General features: G+C 42.0%; 2 protein-coding genes across 4 annotated transcripts in view; one reads left to right on the top strand and one right to left on the bottom strand.

Annotated features, from left to right (window-relative positions):
* NUDT5 (nudix hydrolase 5) overlaps positions 1-14,830 on the bottom strand; it is a 41,121-nt gene extending 26,291 nt beyond the window's left edge. Inside the window, exon 1 of one of the 2 annotated variants that reach the window (XM_015411991.1) lies at positions 14,813-14,830. Coding sequence is in view for 1 of the 2 variants with exons in the window: in XM_015411984.1 (XP_015267470.1) it covers positions 8,462-8,488 (27 nt within the window). In the remaining variant the exon portion in view is untranslated. Of the gene's footprint in view, positions 1-8,461; positions 8,553-14,812 lie in introns of those variants that run through there. The other variant, XM_015411984.1, reaches the window with a different exon arrangement.
* Positions 14,831-15,232: 402 nt separating this feature from the next.
* The window catches only part of CDC123 (cell division cycle 123), a 47,439-nt gene continuing 43,121 nt past the window's right edge, over positions 15,233-19,550 (top strand). The window contains exons 1-3 of one of the 2 annotated variants that reach the window (XM_015411973.1): positions 15,233-15,496; positions 17,839-17,964; positions 18,998-19,069. In XM_015411973.1, coding sequence (XP_015267459.1) covers positions 17,891-17,964; positions 18,998-19,069 — 146 coding nt within the window. In that variant the 5' untranslated portion in view covers positions 15,233-15,496; positions 17,839-17,890. Of the gene's footprint in view, positions 15,497-15,843; positions 15,861-17,838; positions 17,965-18,997; positions 19,070-19,550 lie in introns of those variants that run through there. The other variant, XM_015411964.1, reaches the window with a different exon arrangement.

The following is a 19,550-nucleotide window of genomic DNA, read 5'->3' as shown; positions in this document are numbered from 1 at the left end:
GATCAGTTCATTCCAGTCAGCCTTTGCAGTGTCATTCTTTCATCTATAATTTCCCCACTTGGCAGTTAAAATCATTCTGGCATGTAAGATTTAAACTTTTTGGCCCCAAACTGATCCCGTCCAATGTTTTAAATACAGCCCCCAAACCCCCCCCCCTGAATTTTGCAGTAACACTAGCAGCCATTCTCCCAAACTTCTTCACTACTGTCCCTGTGGATAGGGTTGCCAGGTCCTACCTTGCTCCCAGCGGGGGGCTCCAGGCTGCCAGGCCTGCATGCATGCCAAGCACACGTGTCATGATGACGTCACCCAGAAGTGATGTCATCACACTGCCTACATCAGGGGGTGACATTCTACTTTTTGGGCAAAACCCTATGGTTTTTCTTGCCCTCAAAACTATAGAGTTTGCCCAAAAACTAGAGCGTCACCCCCAACATTGACAACATGATGATGTCACTTCCAGGTGACGTTATCGTGACAGGGGGTGGGGCTTCCCCTGCCGGCCAGCGGCAGATTGGAGCCCTGAAGACTGGGGGATCCCCTGGCCGGACTGGGGGGAGGTCTGGCAACCCTACCTGTGGAGCATGAACAGGGGACCCTTTAAGAGCTGAAGCCAGACTCATTCTCTGCCCTGCTTCTTCCTTCTTCACTCTCCCTCCAACCCAGAACCTCAGGGCCCCCTCACTGCATCAGACAGGCTTGTTTTCTTTCATTTGGCCGCATTTATTGTGTGTTTTTATTGGTTACGTATTAGGTTGTCTAGGGTTAAGATTTGCTGTGTGTATAAGCCTGCAACTCTCTGAATACTTCCTGCTTTTTTTCATCTATTTTTCTAACTAAACATTTAGACTAGGCTTCCCAGCCCCCAGGTCCAGGCGGAGGCTTCTCCCTGCCACGGATCAACTGGCCAGCAGGGGAAACCCTGCCCATGAACAAGGATATCTGAGGTCCCTGATGCAATGACTTCACCCGGAAGACAGGGGACGTCACATGGGGATGCTCTGGTATTTAGGCAAACTCTATGGTTTGAGAGTAAAAAAACCCCAGAGTTTCACCCAAATATCAGAGCGTCCCCAGTGCAATGGCATCACTTCCAGGTGATGTCATCACGTTAGGGATGCTGTGCGATGTATGTTCCCTCTAAGCTGAGGAGTCTTGTGAGCAAAAATTCTACTTTGGGAGCTACCGGCATTAAAGATGTGAGCAACCGATTTGGCTACTGCACAAATTATTTTGCTCTCGAGCCATCCTTCTTGAGCTAAGACAAAAATGTGTGAGCCAGAGGCTAAAAAACAGTAAGTTCACACTAACTCAGCTTAGAGGGAACACTGCACCCTGGACTGCCCTCCAAACCATGATTTATGGCAGTCAGCTACGGCTCCGGAATGATCAGTGTGGATTTTCAGACTGAAAACTTCATTCTGCCTGTAACTTTTCAGCTTTGAACTGTGAATTATTGCCTAAGATAAGCTCTTTTGGCTTTTCTCTAATTGCAGTCCCAGCTGCACAGCTTGAAAGGATTTGGAGGGGAGGGGGAGTTTAGCAGGCAACTCCCCCACCCAAGACTGGCTCTCACATGAATTCTGAGTACAGAGACGGAGTTAGCCAAATTGGAATATTATTTGGATATTAAGCTGCTCAGGAGAAGAGAGTAAACAGAAAGAGGATTGGTTTTTTGGATGTTTTTGAATATTGCCTGTGACGACCCCTTAACTGGGGAGGTCTGGTTTTACTTTAAAAGTGTTCCTTTTATTTTATTTTACTTTGGGTATCCGGCTGCCACCAGGAAATTTTATAAGGCTTTCCAAACCTTTTCCTATAATATTCCTATCACAGGGTAGGTGGATCGAGATTTTAGGCTTTCGAGGAACTATGTGTTTCCTGGGAAGAATTTCTTTAGTACTGGTATCTTAAATAAAAGTAGATTTATTTGATATTTCACACACTTTTCCCTCTTACTGACAGGGATCTGGGCATGTCACTTTGTAACAATATTCTCCTTAGGCCACATACGGTTACTGTTTCTTTTTGTTTCAACTTTTCATCACACACACAAGACTTCACTCTCTCAGACCTTAAAACGAACAAACTGCTTAACTCTTTTACTACACAGAACCAAATTATCCCACACAGGGATGAGTCTCTTTCAACTCATACATAGCTTAACTGAACATCCTCTGTCTTCATCAACTGTCATCTCCCTAACAGTCACTCCAGATAGACATTCCAATCATCCACACAGCATCCATTCCAAAACCCCTCCCCCTCTCTGTCACTCACCAATCATATTACTTGCCGGTTTCAAGCACTCTAGATTATCACACAGCCAAGCAAACCAAACTTTTAAAGACATACACACACAAATAAACATGAAATCGCCACATTGTCCTATATTCATTTTATTGGGAATAAGTACCTTCCTTGGCTTTGAAGATTTTCTACATTGTCTATATTCTGGATTGCTGAATATACTTTCAACAGCCTTTTTCTCTCTTTTTTTTCTTTTTTCTTTTTAATTTTGTATGGATTTATTTTAAAAGAAATGTGAGCTTGAGACTATAAATGCAACTTTAAAAGATGCTATTTTTGCGTTCCTGCAAGGTCTGTGGTGCTTAATCACTCCATTATCTCATTTATATTACAGGAAGAAATAGATGAACTCATTGCTAAGAAACTACATGCAGAACCTACAAGACAGAGCTGTTCTGCCAGGCTTTTGGTTGAGGCAGCAGGCGTCCACACATGGCCCCCCGAGGTTGCTGTCTCCCACCCACTGATAACCGGCCATACCTACCTACATCAATGGGCTGGATTCTCCCTACAACAAGCTATGATTATTGATTTTATTTGTTTTAATGTGTTTTAAATTTTTATTGTATTTATGGAAATGTTGTAACCCGCCCTGAGCCTGTTTATGGGATGGGTGGGATATAAATGTGAAAAATAAATAAATAGAAAATAAAAAATGCTGGCACCCTTAACTTTTGACTTCCCCACTTTAAAACATGCCAGCACAAGAAGCATTGATAGACTTACAAAACAATTTGCAATCTATGTTTCAGTCAGCTATGGGACAAACTGAGAATGTTTTGGCTCAGCTGGCAGAACAAATTAAAAATTTAAACACAGAAGTCTTGGAATTGAAAAGGGAAATGAATGTTTTTCAAATTCGATCAGTACAAAGTACGCATGAGACACAAGAAATGGTAGCTGAAATGGCAACGCAAAAACAAGACAAGATGAATATTTTACAAAAAGTTATTTGGGACTCTCGAGTTAAGCTTGGAATAGAAAGAGCAACATGTGTGCTGAGATTACAGAATGGTTCTAAGCAAAAAGGAGAAGACTGGACAACAGTCTTCCGCAGAGGATGAGGAGATTGTAAGAGAAACTGACTTGACTTACAGAGCCAATTCAGCTTATGCAAAAAAAATAATAATAATCTGCCAAGGAAGATGCATGTAAAATTCATAAAACATGCAGTAAAATGGAAGATGAAGAGCCAATTCAGTTTATATATAAGGCTCATATAAAATTTATAAAGTATGTTGTAAAAAGGAAGAAGATCTTATTAAAGATTGTATAATTGGATGAAAAATTTAGAATGTAATATTGTTCTTGTACAGTGGAGTAAATTGTGGAGAGTGAATCTGAAAATGACTAAACTGATTGTTCTGAAAGAGAACCTGTATAAGATGCTTTATAGATGGCATTTAACACTAAACGGATTGGACAAAATGTATAAAGATAAGCCAATTAGTTGATGGTTGTATATTAGAGACAGTTTTGTAGATTTTATTACCTTTTAGACTAGAATTGTGCTTTTTTTGAATTTTATACTAGATGGTTCTTTGGAAACCTCCAACAATATCTGTTGAACAGGATTGAATAGTGAAGATCATGGAAAATTGACTTTGATGCTAAAGAAATACAAAGAAATGAACTTTTTAATACTACTGTCGAACCGCGCTGAGTTCTTTGAAGCGGCACAACGAGGGACGGGGTTCGGGAGGCATATTTGGGGACCGGGAAGACCATGGTCGGAAACCCCTGCCAGGCAGGAAGGGACGCGCTCGGGCGAGAGACCGAGGAATCTTACCCGTCAATATGGGTGCTACCGCGGGAGGTACCGGGCGGGTAGATACTTCCCCGCAACTTGAGGCTCCAGGAGTCAGCGGAGACGGGAACACTAAGGGTGAAACGATGAGAGTGGGAACACACGTGGGACGAGGGGAGCAGATTGGGGAACGAGGCTGATGGGGAGCACGTGGGGAAGGGTGATGAATGTAACTCTGCAATAAAAGAAAGAAACAGAAACACCGGGGAGGAATCTGGAAATCGTGGCGACCCAGAGAGAGACGGTGTGCGAGAGACGATTGTGCTGGGGAACGGTAGCTGACGTGTGGCGCAAACACACAGCACGTTCCATTTCTGAGGTGTCTGTTTCTAAGTCCGTGAGAGTCTCACCACGGCTACGGGACATTTAGAGCCAGGGGGTGACTTCAAACGCGACAACTACAATATGAAGAATTCTTTATAAACTTTTACAATCTCACAGTCTGTCTTACTGTAATGGGAAGCGATAAGTAGAGAAGAAGGTTTGCATGCAGAAGACATATTATTTTTGCTTTTTTCCCTTTCCCCCTTCCTCTTTTCTATTCCTGTTTATTCTAAAACTCAATAAAAATGTATACCAAAAAAAAAATAATTCTGAACCTTGGTATACACAGGCAGTGGTCCTCTAATTTAATTTTACTCAGATACACGTGTGTGCTCTTGACACACAAAGGGGATGCTCCAAACTTGGGGGTCACACATGTGTAGGCTATTTGGGTAACATCCTCCTCCCTCAAGACCAGGCACAGAGATTTACGTAACGATGACAAGGAGCTGGGAAACTACAGCTTCAAATCTCTACTCTGCTAAGGAAGCTTGCTGAGTGACCCTGGGCCACTCACACACTCTCAGCCTAATCTACCTCACAGGGTTGTTGTGAGGATAAAATGGAGATGACAATGAAGTAAGCCACTTTGGGTCATCATCGGGGAGAAAGGCAAGATGAAAATGAGGTAAATATTCAATTCAATTCAATTTATTACAGGTCTATATGACCGAAGTCTTGACCAAAAAAGATACAAAAGGGGGATAAGATAGGTGCATAAAATAGACATAACATATGACAAGGTGCATAATCACAGTCACATAAAACCCAGGCAGAGCCCAGAGATTAAAAATTACCTAACTACACTTGGGGCGGAGCCAACTAACTAAAATCATCCGAAGATTAAAAGTCGGTGTCGGAGTTTACAGAAGTGCTAAAATTTTCAATGTTAAGAGCAGCAACCTTAGCCAGGAACTGCGCCACGTTAGCTGTTATCAATCCATCGGCATTTGAGTCAGATAACAGTACTGAAAGCACCCAAGGTTGCGAGGGAAGATTCATCTTCGTAAGAATAGGAAAGATATAAGTGTCTCTAACTTGAGTCCAATGAGGTAAATAAAATAAATAAATACCTGCTGTGACATGAGAACACCAGCTACAAAGAAACTGCTTTCCCCTTCACAATTATTATCTCTTTCATAAATTGTTAAAATCATTACATACAATTAATAGTTTTTGGTCTGCAATCCTAAGGACACTTGTCTAGGAGTAAGCCCAATAGTTAGTCTCAACTTGTAACTTAATTCTGGATAGACAGACCTGCTTAGGCTTTCTCTCTCTGTTTACTCGTGTGACAACCCTGTGAAGATGTTAGCCTCTCAACAAAGAAAATTTTGCATGAGATGCTTCCACAAAGGGTTTATTAAGAGAGGTGGAAAAACCTTGCATTTCTACTAATCTGAATAATGCAAGGTTGTTCTTTATGGATGGTCTCCCTAGGTTTACTAAATAATTTTAAAGCATCTGAACATTGTAACATTACTGGATTATGTATTTAAGAAGTGGTGCTTTCACAACTACCATATATTTAAAAGTAGTATTTTAAACACATTGCCATTCAAAGATACTCAGGCTTGGCAATAACATGATATTGCTGCAGCAACACAAATGTCAAAAGCCCTATGCAACATTAATAGTGATTGGAAAGCGGGTTAAAGGCAGCAAACAAAGCTTGTCAGAGCCCTAAATGCCAAGAACAGAAGGCCCCTGGCACACTCTCCCGCAGGGCAATGACCTAGGGCAAAGTACAGTGCCACACAATGTCAGCTTGAAACAAGCGCTCAAAATCCAATGGCTGGATAGATGGCAAACACTTGCTTATGCAAATTCAGCTTCATTTCATAGCATATCCAAATTCATTTTATACATGTCCATAGCTTACGTGATACTACAGCACCTTTTTGCACTGTTTGAATGCCCTATTAAACAATGAATCTTGAGTGAAATATTCATTTAAGAGATCTTGGGATGGCAGAATTAACTCCTGCTGATGCAGCTCCTTTTGATTTCATACTGGATATTTTCTTTATACAGTTAATGCAGCATAAAATAAGTAAAAGCACCCTAATATGTTGCAGACAGGATACCAAGGGCATTTGGTTGCCAACTCTAGGTTGGGGAATTCCTGGAGATTTGGAGGTGAAACCTGAAGAGGGCAGTGTTTGGGGAAGGAAGGGAGCTTAGCAGGGTATAATGCCAGGGTCCATCCTGTGAAGCAGCCATTTTCTCAAGGGGAATTGATCTCTGTAGTGTGGAGATCTCCTGAAGATCTCCATGTCCAGCCTGGAAGCTGGCAATCATACCAGGGCATCTTTGCACCAATGACGACTTCCCTGCATGGAAACAGAGCATGTTACCGTCCTTGTCTGTCCTCTGGTCTCCTGGAGGCATACTGCAGCTCTTGGCACTCACCAAGCAGACGAATCATGTGGTCAAGCAAAACCCAATCTACTAGATAATAGTCACGCTGTTTACTCACAAGTAGATCTGCTAGCTGGAAGAGAGTCAAGCTGCTGCTTGCAAACAAGTTATGTTGCAACTAGCAGATCTTCTCCCAAAGAATGGATGGAGAAGACCTGCAGTGTGTGTGTGGGGGGGAACCTCTGTTTTAAGCAGTGGGCTTCCCAGCCAAAGGGATCCACTCCTACAGGAGCATCCCCACTTGCCCTGGGAAAAACAAGGCACTCGCAGGGAGGTTCCATATTGCTGCCAAAGCAGATTCTTGCTAAAGATGCAGCACATCTTTTTAATGCTTGTTCTTTGCTAACTGTGAAAGGCACTGGGCTTCCTGCTTTCAAGTTTTTTTTTAAAAAGCAAATGAACAGGCATCATGAAATTTCGAATGGCCTGCTTCTTAAACTTTAAACCACTATCACCTGCCAACCGCGTCATCACTGAATGCTCATCAAAGCTGCAGGGAAAAGATTAGGACATCAAAACAGGGAGGGCAGAGCAACTTTGTTTACATTGGTATATTCATGATCTGTGCATGTGATACACAGATCTCAGGCATACACTCATTGAGTAACTCATGTCCAATAGCTGTCAGCCAATTCCTGGATGATTGGCTAGATTCCATTTCTCTGCATGCCATTTTGGAGAGCCTGGGGGAGAAATCTGTGATTTTATCTTCAAGGCCCCCCCAGATATGTAGATCTCCCAGTTAAGAATCACTATTTTAATATGATGGCAGACTATGAAAATCACCTACAAATAAGTACTAAGGAAGGACAGAGGGACCCAGTGGCTTCTCATTCAAATGCCTTCCCTTTATTTTTAAATGAACAGAACTGTCATGGCATCTGGGAACTGTAATTCCATAAAAGGATTGAAATTCTCTGTTGAAAGTTATCTCAACACCCTTAGAAAATTACTATACCCAAGACTTCTAGCGGAAGCCACACTATTTCAAATTATTTAAATGTGGATGTATCCTGAGATCATCTACAAGATAACCCAAATCCAGTGGAGTGGAGTGGTCAGAGTGTCAGAAGACTAGGACCTGGGACAGACTAGGACCTTGGGCCAGTCACACACACTCTCAGCCTAACCTACCTCACATGGTTGCTGAATAAAAAGGAGGAAAGGAGAACTCTGTAAGCCGCTCTGAGTCCCCACTGGGAAGAATGGTGGGGAAGTAAATACATAAAATAACCTCATGTGAATGGGTCTGATTTATGCCTGATAACATCCAGAGGTCCATCAATGGCTATTAGCCACAAGGTATAGATAGGGGCTCTGGGGCAAGTGATGCTCTGTCTTCTTGGTGCTTGGGGGATCAACAGTGGGAGGGCTTCTAATGTCCTGGCCCCACTGGTGGGCCTCCTGATGGCACCTGGTATTTCTGGCCACTGTGTGATACAGAGTGTTGGACTGGATGGGCCTTTGGCCTGATCCAACATTGGCATCTCTTATGTTCTTATGTTCTCTATAATGAGAAACAGCAGCCTGAAAGGAGGCTTGCTGAGCAAAGCAGCTGTATGCAGGACTTTGCAGGAAAGGCACTGTTTTTTTTAGTACCTTCAAGGATGGAATATAAGCAAACATCTTTGGGTAGTCCTTAAGGAGTTACACGGAAGGGTATACATCCATCCTGTTGCATTGTTCACATCTGAAAAACAAGCAATTATACTTTTTCACAGTAGGAGAAGTCATGAGGGATTACCAAAGTTTCTCTTTGCTCTACTTCTTATGTGAAAATAATTATAACCTGTGCATAGTAAACATACTCTGGGAAGGGGGTTGGTGTGCAACAACCACAAAAATAAGTTTTGTTTACTGGACCTGCCCCATGGCCTATCAGCAGCCTGATTCACAGGAACAGCTGAAATTTTCCACTGTTCCAACTAAACTCTCCCCAAAATGTACCCACTCAATTTCTGCATGTCAAAAATTTACTAACCCCAAGAGCCAACACAGGTGTTAGCATACTAGCTCTCTCGATAGGAACCAAGATTCCTGTTTCTCCATCACTTTAATTCCTCTCTCCAAGGAAACACAAAACATTAACCACTATACTTTTTTGGAATAAGTAACCAAATCCATACAACAGGGCCATTCGCAATTACCATATACTGCAGAAACTCAGAGCTCAGGCAGCATTTGGGACTTTCTATGGCAATAGCAGATGGTATGTGAACACTGGCAGTGGTCAGATAGGAGGAAAGATGACAACTATTAAGAGATTAGGCCTTTTCATAGTCTCTTGTTAAAATTTAAGCAACAGTTCACACTGAGGCTAGGGTTGCCAGGTCCCCTCAGCTTGCTGGTGGGGGGATTTGGGGGCATTCTAGGGGTGGGCAGGGACATCATGTGACATCCCCAATGCAATGACATCAAGCAGAAGTGATGCCATCAAGATGGGGATGTCGCACAGCAACACTTTGCACTTGGGGTAAAACTCTATGGTTTTTTTGGCCTAAAACCATAGTTTTGCCCCAAAAGCAGAACGTCACGGGCAGCACAACATCCCAATGTAATAGCATCAAGGGACATCATCACATTTGGGGGCTGGGCTTCTCCCGCCGGCCAACTAGCAGGCAGTGGGCAAAAGCTAAAAAAATCAGGGGAACCCCACCCGGACTGGGGGTCTGGCAACCCTGAGGCCTACAGAATCATTTAAGTTTCCTCTTCTCTGAGAATTAAGGTCAAGCTGCTTGTACCTTCAAAGAGCTAGGTAAGGGAGATGGAGGGCAACCCAGGTTCCAGTCAGACTGTTAGGCCTGGCAGTTTCAAGGCCACAAGAATCTACACCAATACATTTCATCTCATTAGTGCCCAAACCCATAGATCAGTGATGGCGAACCTTTTCGAGACAGAGTGCCCAAACTGCGACCCAAAACCCACTTATTTATCACAAAGTGCCAACACGGCAATTTAACCTGAATACTGACGTTTTACTTTAGAAACTTTATTTCTACATTAACTTAAGATGATCCAAACAAAGTAAGGAAAGCAACCCCAAATGCTTTCATTTACTTACAATTATTTGGCAGATAATTTGACACTTTAATGATGGTCTGGGCCTGGCTAGGAACTCCCCACCCCCTCAAGTAACGCCCCCTGATAGGGACGTTGAGGGGCCTGGCAACCCTAAGTTACATGTGATTCGTCATTTAGAATCAGGCCAATGTAGGTCTAGTGCTATTTTTCTGGATTACATCTATTCTGGGGACATTTTTGAATCTGGATGGGCCACACTGACTAGTGCTCTTGTCTTGGACTTTTGCCTTTAAGGTTTTTTGACAGTGACCTAGTAGGGGGGGAGAAGGAGTGAGCCAGAAGCAACTGAGAGAGCACAGGATATAGGAGATAGCTTGGCAAATCATTCCCACATCTCTCTTGTGTGTGTTGATTAAATATCTGTACAAGCCCAATCTGTGATATGTTGGGCTTGGGAAAGGGAGAGTCCACCGTTGGGTAAAATCAAGCCAGAAGCATTCAATTTTGAGAGCAGACATGAGAACAGGACATGTACATCACCTCCCCAGGGAGAGTAGGGAATGCAGAAGTGGCTGTTTCTGTGTGCAAGAAAGCATTTCCTAGCATAGTCCAACTCTCCCACCTCATGTTGGTTAAAGGTGTCACATACCACAGAGGAGACCTGAGTTGTAGACATGGATGTGCCTCACCTTACACTTACCAAGATGGAATTTCATTTGCCACATTGTCACCCACTCACACAGTTTGGGAAGATGCTCTTGGAGCTCTTGGTCAGCCTTCTTTTTCACCATCCTGACTAAATTTGTGTTGTCTACAAACTTGGCCACTACATTACTAACCCCTAGTTCCAGATCACTTATGAATAAATTAGAAAGTACCTGCCCCACAATACTGATCTTTGTGGGACCCCATCGCTTACTTCCCTCCATTGTGAGAACTGTCCATTTATTCCTACTCTTTGCTTGCTTTTGTTTAACCAATTTTTAATCCACAACAGAACCCGTCCTCTTATCCCATGATTGCTAAGTTTACTGGTGAAGTACCTTGTTCTGGTGAAGTACCTTGTCAAAAGCCTTTTGAAAGTCCAAGTGCATAATGTCTACTGAGTCACTGTTGTGTACATGCTTGTTCACTTTCTCAAAGAACTCCAAAAGGCAGGGCTTCCCTTTGTACAAGCCATGCTGATTTTCTCTCAGCAGACTTTGTTCCTCTATGTGCCTAATAATTCTATCTTTGATTACAGTTTCTACTAATTTGCCCAGGACAGACATTAGTAACAACAAAGACACTGTAATAAGATGCTAAATAAAGTAAAATTCTAATTATACTTAATTTATATATTGTGTGCAATTATTTGTATATGCTAAAGTGTACAAAAATATACAAATATAATCTTCAAAAGAGAAATACAGTATAAATCAACATGGAAAGAAGAATCATTTGAAATAAGAATCAGACATCTGAAAGAAGAATCACATGAGGATTCCAGGCATAAATTCACTCCTTTTGTTAAACTTCTTCAGTGAACTGAAAATTGTGCAAATTCCATAAATGGAACATATAAACATATAAGTATCTTAAAACAAGATGAAAAATCTACAATTGAGGTTTACCCAGTATCAATACTACAAATACATATTTTTAGGTTTACCCATTATCAATAATGATACAAATATATTTTTCTCTCCAAGGTATGTGAATGCCAGGGAGGTAACAATCAATCCTATAAAAGAATCACAATGTAATGTGCTTACCATTTATGTATTAAATACAAAATTGCAAAAGTAGTCTTATTACAGTGTTTTTGTTGTTACTTCATGTTTCTTACACACTGTAATCCTTCTTATGCTGGTGGGACAGATGTTAGGCTGACTGACCCATGATTTCCTGGTTCCCCTTTGGACCCCTTTCTAAAAATTGGTTTAACATTTGCTACTCTCCAGTCTTCTGGTACAGCACCTGAATTTAGTGATAGGTTACTTACATGGGTTAGTAGATCAACTATCTGACATCTGAGTTCCCTAAGAACTCTGAGGTATATGCTGTAGTAGAGATGGGACTATAAAGATTTCCCCCTTTTTTGATTATTCATATTTCTCTGGTTTTTATAGATTTAAAGTAATATTTTATTAGGATGTTAGAAAGGCCTGTTATATAGAAGGCTTTCCTCTTGTAGGTCTGATATTGCTAGCAGACAACATAATAGGTACAAAGTTCATGATTCTGTAGTTCCTAAGGGCAAAACCTTGCAATGTCTGGGTCAGAGACGATTTTAGTCTCGTATCAGTAATGAATACTTTTGTTTAGGGTATGAAGAATCCTTGCCCATGATCATTTAGGTTAGGTTAAGTAAACACTTAGGTTTTATGTAGATTTGACGTAGATATATGTTTCTTTACATCTGACAAATCAGAGGCTTATTACTCAAATTACCATTGTCTTTCGTAAACAATTATGCTTTTTGAATATTGTTTTCTTGATGATGTCAGTCCATGTATAAAATATCATGTATTTCCTGAATATGTTCAAGAAGATGATGATGAAGAAGAAAAAGAAGACAGTTGTCAATTTTTGATTAGTTATTTGGTCCAATTGTTTTCCTTTTAATTGAAGCATATTCCCTGAATATGCTGAGGAGAAAGTAGTCAATTTTGGATGGACTATTTGGTCCAACTGTTTTCATAATTGAAATAAAACATAGATCTTCCTCCTCATTTGACTTCATTTTTGACATGGAATCTAATATGTACAACAATGCCATCAGGACCTAGAGACATATTGGTTTTTAATACAACTTCATCTCTGGTCACTTCAATTTGGGCCAGTTCTTCAGACTCCCTTCCTGAAAGCAGTGACTGTGGCATGGGTATATGCCCCACACTTTCCACAATGAACACAGAAGCAAAAAATTAATTGAGCTCCTCTGCCATCTCCCCATATTCAGTTTTTGTAAAGTTCCCTTTTCTGAAATCAAATGCTCCAGTTTTGGACTTCAGGGGTATCTTTCCACTGACATGAATGCTGAACTCAATAACACTATGGTCACCTTTGCCAACTGCTGCAACAACCTCTACATCGCTCACCAGGTCTTGAGCCCCACTCAGACCCAACTCCAAGATCACCGTCCTTCTGGTTGGCTCTGTGACCAGCTGTTCCAGTGCACAGTCATTTATGATGACTAGGAATCTCACTTCTATAGCATGGCCTGAGCTCATGTTTACCTAGTCAATGTGAGGGTAGCTGAAGTCTCTCAATATCATAATATTATCTGCTTTAGTCACCTTGCGGAATCTAATCTGGGAAAACCGGGTTTGATTCCCCACTCCTCCACTTGCACCTGGTTGACCTTGGGCAAGCCGTAGTTCTGATAAGAGCTGTTCTTGAAAAAGAGTAGTTTCTGTCAGAGTTCTCTCAGCCCCACCTACCTCACAGTTTGTCTGTTGTGGGGAGGGGAAGGGAAAGGAGTTTGTAAGCCGCTCTGAGACACCTTTGGGTAGTGGAGGGCGGGGTATAAATCCAATCTCTTCTTCTCTTCTTTAGTCACCTCCCTTATTTCCTTCTCCATCTCAAGATTAGCCTCAAAAGTTTGATCAAGTGGGTGTGATAGTATACCCTCACTCTTATAGCTCAGTATCTCCACCCATATCTCTTCTGCTGGGGAGTGAATTCCCCTGAGGTTTTCTGTCTTGATTTTATACCCTCTTTGCTGTACTATGCCGCACTTCCACCAAACCATCCCTCCCTGTCCTGCTTATAGAGCTTATACCCAGGATGACATCCAGAACATCCTTTCAGAAGAGCCCTACGATTGGTTGCAAAACGTTAGGACACACCCTGCTTTGCTATAAAGTATAGCCTATGATAAGATGGTACATCTTTCCTTTTGCATTTGTTTTCTTTCTTTTACTCCACCTGTATTGCCTACGGGCATTTGCTGAATGCTCTGGAACATGTTGCTTTAGTTATGAGAACCTAATATTTTTGGTGTAAAATTGAGTAAGTTAAGTAGCTAGATAGCGGTTTTTGTTTTCTGTGTGCATTTGAACTGTCACTGGAACTATATGTAATGGTTTTAAAACCTTTTCTTAAATTTCTTCAATAAAGCTTTCTTTTGCCTTATGGTATGCGTTACTGGAGTCTTCTGAACCAAATCCAGTTCAAGCTTGGTTACATTACACCAAGGCAGATAACCTTTGACACTGTATTAAACCATCAGAAGTCCAGTGGCAACTTAAAGACTAACATCATTTATTCCAGTATGAACTTTCGCGAGGCAGAGCTCACTTCTTCATACTGCTTACCTCATTTTTACAGAAAATTAGCTAATGGGGGATGTAAAGAATGATAGGAGAAACTACCCACGCAGTTCAAGTTTCCATATAACGAATCTCAGCTCCTCCCTCTTTCTCCCCTTCTCTAATTTTCTGTAAAAATAAGAACAGTAATATTCTTCCCATTGTATCTGAAAAAGCAAGCTAGGACTCATGAAAACCTGAAGTTGCCAAATCTGAACTGAGAAATTCCTGGATTTTTCAGGGAGGAGCGTCGGGAGGATGGAGTTTGAAGAGGGAATGAGTTCAGCAAGGATATCATGCCATGGAGTCCACCCTTCAAAAGTACAATTTTCTCCACGGAAAATGACCTGTAGTCTGGAGATCAGTTATAATCCCATGACCACATGGAAATTTACAGCTCTATAACTCATTTTAGAATACCACCAGACCCGTTTTGTTTTGCTCCATAGATCCGTCCAACTGCCTTGAAAGCCCACTGAATCAACTGGCACAACCGCGCTGCATTTAAATGCCGACCACGCCCTGTGAACGGGACGAAAGAGGCCCTAGAAATACCGAGACTTTCATGTTAACCTAGCAAGACTTGGAGCCTCCGCACTTTCCTCGGCGCGGCCACCCGCCTCCGGCTGCTCACCTTAAGCCCGGCCGAGCCAGTCAGTTTTTTGGAAAGAGCGCTGCTGATTGGCTGGAGGCGGCGCAAGGCAGCAATGGAACGCCGGACGCGAAGCGCAGCTGATGCCAATTGGGAGAACCGCCGATTGACTTCCTCTTTCCTGCCTCAAAGGGAGGAGGAGGAGGGAGAAAAGTTTGGGTGACGCATGCCCATTGGAGGGCAGCCGTTTGAGGAAGCCCCTCCTACACACCCTCTCTGTCGGGGCAGCCACTAGTTGAACTCATTTTTGGCTTTGTCTGACTCGTGGAGCTTCCTGTTTTCTAACGTTCTAGGGTCTGATTGGTAGTTCTGATTGCCAATTACTTTTCCTGAAGATTCAGATAACTGATGCGCCCCACTTCGCTTGCTTTTCCCCTCCCATCTGCCCAGTTTCTAATTTCTGTACTTGATTGGGCGAGCGAAATGCTCATCATGTAACTGACAGAACCGGAGTCGGCCATTGACGAGAGGGTTCAGTTATCTTCCTTGAATCCTGAGAGCTGCCGGAGGTCAGCTGAGCTGCTTTTGATTAGCCCAGCAACCCATTTGTTAGTTCCTAGCCCTATCACAATAAGGCTGAAAGCCCCACCTCGCTTCTGATTGGTTTGTCAACGCACAACTAGGAACAGACACTGCCGAGCGAGAGGGGCAGTTTAACAGCAGAAGGTCTGTATACTTGTTGGCGATATATTATCAATACTGTTAATCATTCGTCAATATATATCATTCTCCACATGTCCAAGCTGTGCCTCCTTAAATACAGAGACTGGACTGGTGAATGGGCAAGGCAGATCTTTCTACAAACCTCATAAACGCCATAGGTTTGCAGAAAAATCTGAAATCTTAAAAAAGAGAGAGAAGGAAGCAGGAAAAGGGGAGAGACTTACAGGAACTTTCAAGGCATAGAAAGAAGAAAGGCAAGGGAGGAGAAAATTAGACCCCCCCCCCGGAAATCAGTGTGGGTCCCCCTGTTTGTGATTATATAGTGTTAAATGTACAGTAGTAGAGTTTGCTATTTATATTGTGCAAGGTGAGTGTTCAAAGAGCATTTTCCTTTGTATGCTTATTTTGTTGCTAATGCTCTTATACAATACAATGTTATTTGAATTTTTTTTGGCCATTTACCTAAAAGCTCAAAGTGACTTACAGATAAAATCAAATCACAGCATCAGACATCTATTGAAACCTGAACTGGGATTCCTTAAGAACTCTCAGTTCAGGAGATTTCTTAGCTTCTACTAGTGTTAATGAACGGAGCTCGGAGTAGGATCAAAAACTGGTTCATTAATAGAAAACAGAGTGAGTATAAATGGGCAATTTTCTCAGTGGAGGGTGGCAAGCATTGGGGTACCGCAGGGATCAGTACTTGGTCCACTGCTTTTTAACTTGTTCATTAATGATTTGGAGTTGGGAGTAAGCAGTGAAGTGGCTAAATTTGCGGATGATACAAAGTTGTTCAGGGTGGTGAAAACCAGGGAGGATTGCGAGGCACTCCAAAGGGATCTGTCAAGGATGGGCAAGTGGGCGTCAACATGGCAAATGGGGTTCAATGTGGCCAAGTGCAAGGTGATGCACATTGGAGCAAAAAATCCTAAATATAAATACACATTGATGGGGGTCTGAACTGGCAGAGACTGAACAAGAGAGATCTTGGAGTTGTAGTAGATAACTCACTGAAAATGTCGAGATATTGTGTGACTGCAATAAAGAAGGCCAATGCTATGGTGGGGATTATTAGGAAGGGTATTGAAAACAGATCAGCCAATATCATAATGCCCCTATATAAATCAATGGTGCGACCTCATTTGGAATACTGTGTGCAGTTCTGGACACCACACCTTAAAAAGGATATTATAGCTTTGGAAAAAGTGCAGAAAAGGGTAATTTGAATGATAAAAGGGTTGGAACACTTTCCCTATGAGGAAAGGTTAAAGCGCTTTGGGCTCTTTAGCATGGAGAAACAACAGCTGAGGGGTGACATGATTGAGGTTTATAAGATTATGCATGGGAAAGAGCAGGTAGAGAAAGAGGTACTTTTCTCACAGTACAAGAACTTGTGGGCACACCATGAAATTGCTGAGCGGTTGGGTTAGAACGGTTAAAAGGAAGTACTTCTTCACCCAAAGAGTGATTAACACATGGAGTTGGACTGGATGGGCCTTTGGCCTGATCCAACATTGGCGTCTCTTATGTTCTTAAGAACCAGCAAATGATCTCTGCCTTGTTCTTGATTAGATTTGAGTTTTGTGTAAGTATACTTAGCTTCCCGTGTCCTAAGGCCTCTTGACCCTGTAGTTTATTTTCTTAATTTTATTTATTAACAAAAGTTATATCCTGCCTTTCATTAAGGCAGCAAACAGATTAAAAACACACCTTACAAACATTTAAAAAACACATCAGTCAAAAAGTTAAAAGCAAGTTTATTTTCTGATTTCTCCGTGCATGAAATAACTGCATAGTAAGAATCCACTGATCAAGTAGGCTCCTGTTTAAAATCAGGACACCCATTAAAATACACAAATCTTAGAATGAACAAAATGCCTCCCCTAAAAAGCTTTGATAGATTTTATCTATCTTCATTCATTCATAGATCTTTTTCTCATTGGGACTCCACTTTCCAGGCAACTTGTTCTGCAAGGGGGGGATCTTTTGTTTAGGTTGAGATGGTCCTTTTCTCAAAGAGTGATGGAAGGCCAGAATAGTGTCACAGCCTTGTGCAGGCAGTCCTTCAGCTATATGCAATCCCTATAAATTGGGTACAGTACATGGAGTCATTCTTCTCAGAGAGGAAAATTTCTGGCTTGGATTAACTGGGAGTCACATGGAGTAATACAGCTTGGGTGTAGCTTTATTCTTCTTCGTGCAGGGTGTGGCTGCTACTTCCACTTGTTTGACAGATGGTGGGGATCACAAAAGAATGTTTGGAGCCTTAACTAAAAGTGTGCGAGCCATCTCTAGCGTTAGGAATCACTGAGGTGTTCCCACCCCCCCTCATTTTTCTTTTCCAGATCTGGTATCCAGTCTTGCACACTTCGGAGGCATTATAAAAGGAGGGGCAGGATGAAGAAAGAGCAGGTGTTGAACTGTCAGTTCTCCTTCTGGTATCCACGTTTCAAGAGCCAGACTATCCGCAGGTGAGAGAGAGGCCCTGGCAGGTGGGGTTTTTCTTAAGCTATGTGTTTCGGAGAGGAAGCTAGGAAGTATTCCACTTCCTTCTTCCGCCAGTCTCTTTGCAAACACTCAAGACGTACTGTCTGTGAGTAAAGCTTAGAATGTTATTTACAATACAGTACCAAGGCTCTGCTTTGGTAGAAGACACACACGCATGCATACGTACATAGCAGGCTGTGCTCCAGTGACAAAGTGTTTGAAACAAGGAAATAAACAGGTGAGTTTAGCAGATGTACAAGGAGAGAGTAAGTGGCAGATATTTATATAAAAACAAAGTTTTAATATAAACCTCTATCAAGATAGGCTAAGTGAAAAGGGTTAAAATAGTAAGGAGGGCAAATGGTTAAAAATACCTTTAGATACCAACGTTTTGTAACTTCTCTGTATTGTAGCTGCTCACACTACTCAGGTGTAGCTAATTCTAGTTCTGTTCTAATTTTAGTTTGATTGTAGCTGTTCAAGCTACTTAGGTGTGGCTTATTTTAATTCTAAACTGGTTCAGAGGTTCTTGGCTAGTTTTACTGCAGTACAGGAAGGGTTAAACAGGGTCAGACAAAGGACAAGGATTAAAATTTAGGGTACATGGCTAGTTTAACCTCTAATATTACTTTGAAACTTTATTACACTTATAGATTAAAGTACTACTACCAGATACTAGGGATTGTGAGTTCACAGATAAGACTAAACCTTAGGCATGTTTTTGTAGTAGAAAAAGGAAAACAACAAAGCAGAGAATCTGAATCGGCCTACAGCAGCCCGAAAGGGGCCTGAATGGGCCATTTTTGGGGGTGCATTCGGTTCAGATGAACCAAATGCACATCCCTAGTTATTTATTCTTGTCCTTAGAACTAAAGGCGATTTTCCTCCTTTTTTGTCCTGTAAGTCAAGATGATATTTTGATGAGAAGACTAACAAGTAATTGCAGAGATCACAGGGAACTGTGCTATGTTTTTTGTGTCTCTGTTGTCCTCAAGTTGTGTTTCGTTATTCCTTCAGCATCATACTTCCATTGCCACAGAATGTGAAAGATTACTTACTGGATGATGGAACTCTGGTAGTTTCAGGAAGGTAAGAGTCTCTGTCTTCTAGAGGTGACCTGACTTGAATGACCTAGAATAACCAGATATTGTCAAGTCTCAGAAGCTAAGTAGGGTTGGCCCTGGTTACTACTTGGATGGGAGACCACCAAGGAAGCCCAGGGTTGCTATGCAGAGGCAAGCAACGACAATGGCAAACCACCTCTGTTTGTCTCTTGCCTTGGAAACTTTATGGGTTCACAATAAGTTGGCTGTTTTTGTTAACTATAATTAGTGCCTACCAGGGGTCATTTTGTAGAAAAAGATGTGCAGGAGCTCATTAGCATAACTCATTAGCATAACTTATTTGCATGTGCCACACCCCCTGGAATCACCAGAAGTGTGTCAGAAGGCAACACCCACTGCTCAGGTTCCACTGGACTGTTTTGGATTGCTAGCTATTGGGGGGGACGTGCAGATCTGTCCTCGCAGAGGAGGGCGAGCCTGTACCTGAAGGCGGACCGGGGTGGGAC

Source organism: Gekko japonicus, unplaced genomic scaffold, assembly GCF_001447785.1.
Source record: "Gekko japonicus isolate JY-2015 unplaced genomic scaffold, Gekko_japonicus_V1.1 scaffold679, whole genome shotgun sequence".
Taxonomy (NCBI): Eukaryota; Metazoa; Chordata; class Lepidosauria; order Squamata; family Gekkonidae; genus Gekko; species Gekko japonicus.
The sequence above is the reverse complement of the archived record's forward strand: the minus strand, read 5'-3'. Positions and strand labels throughout refer to the sequence as shown.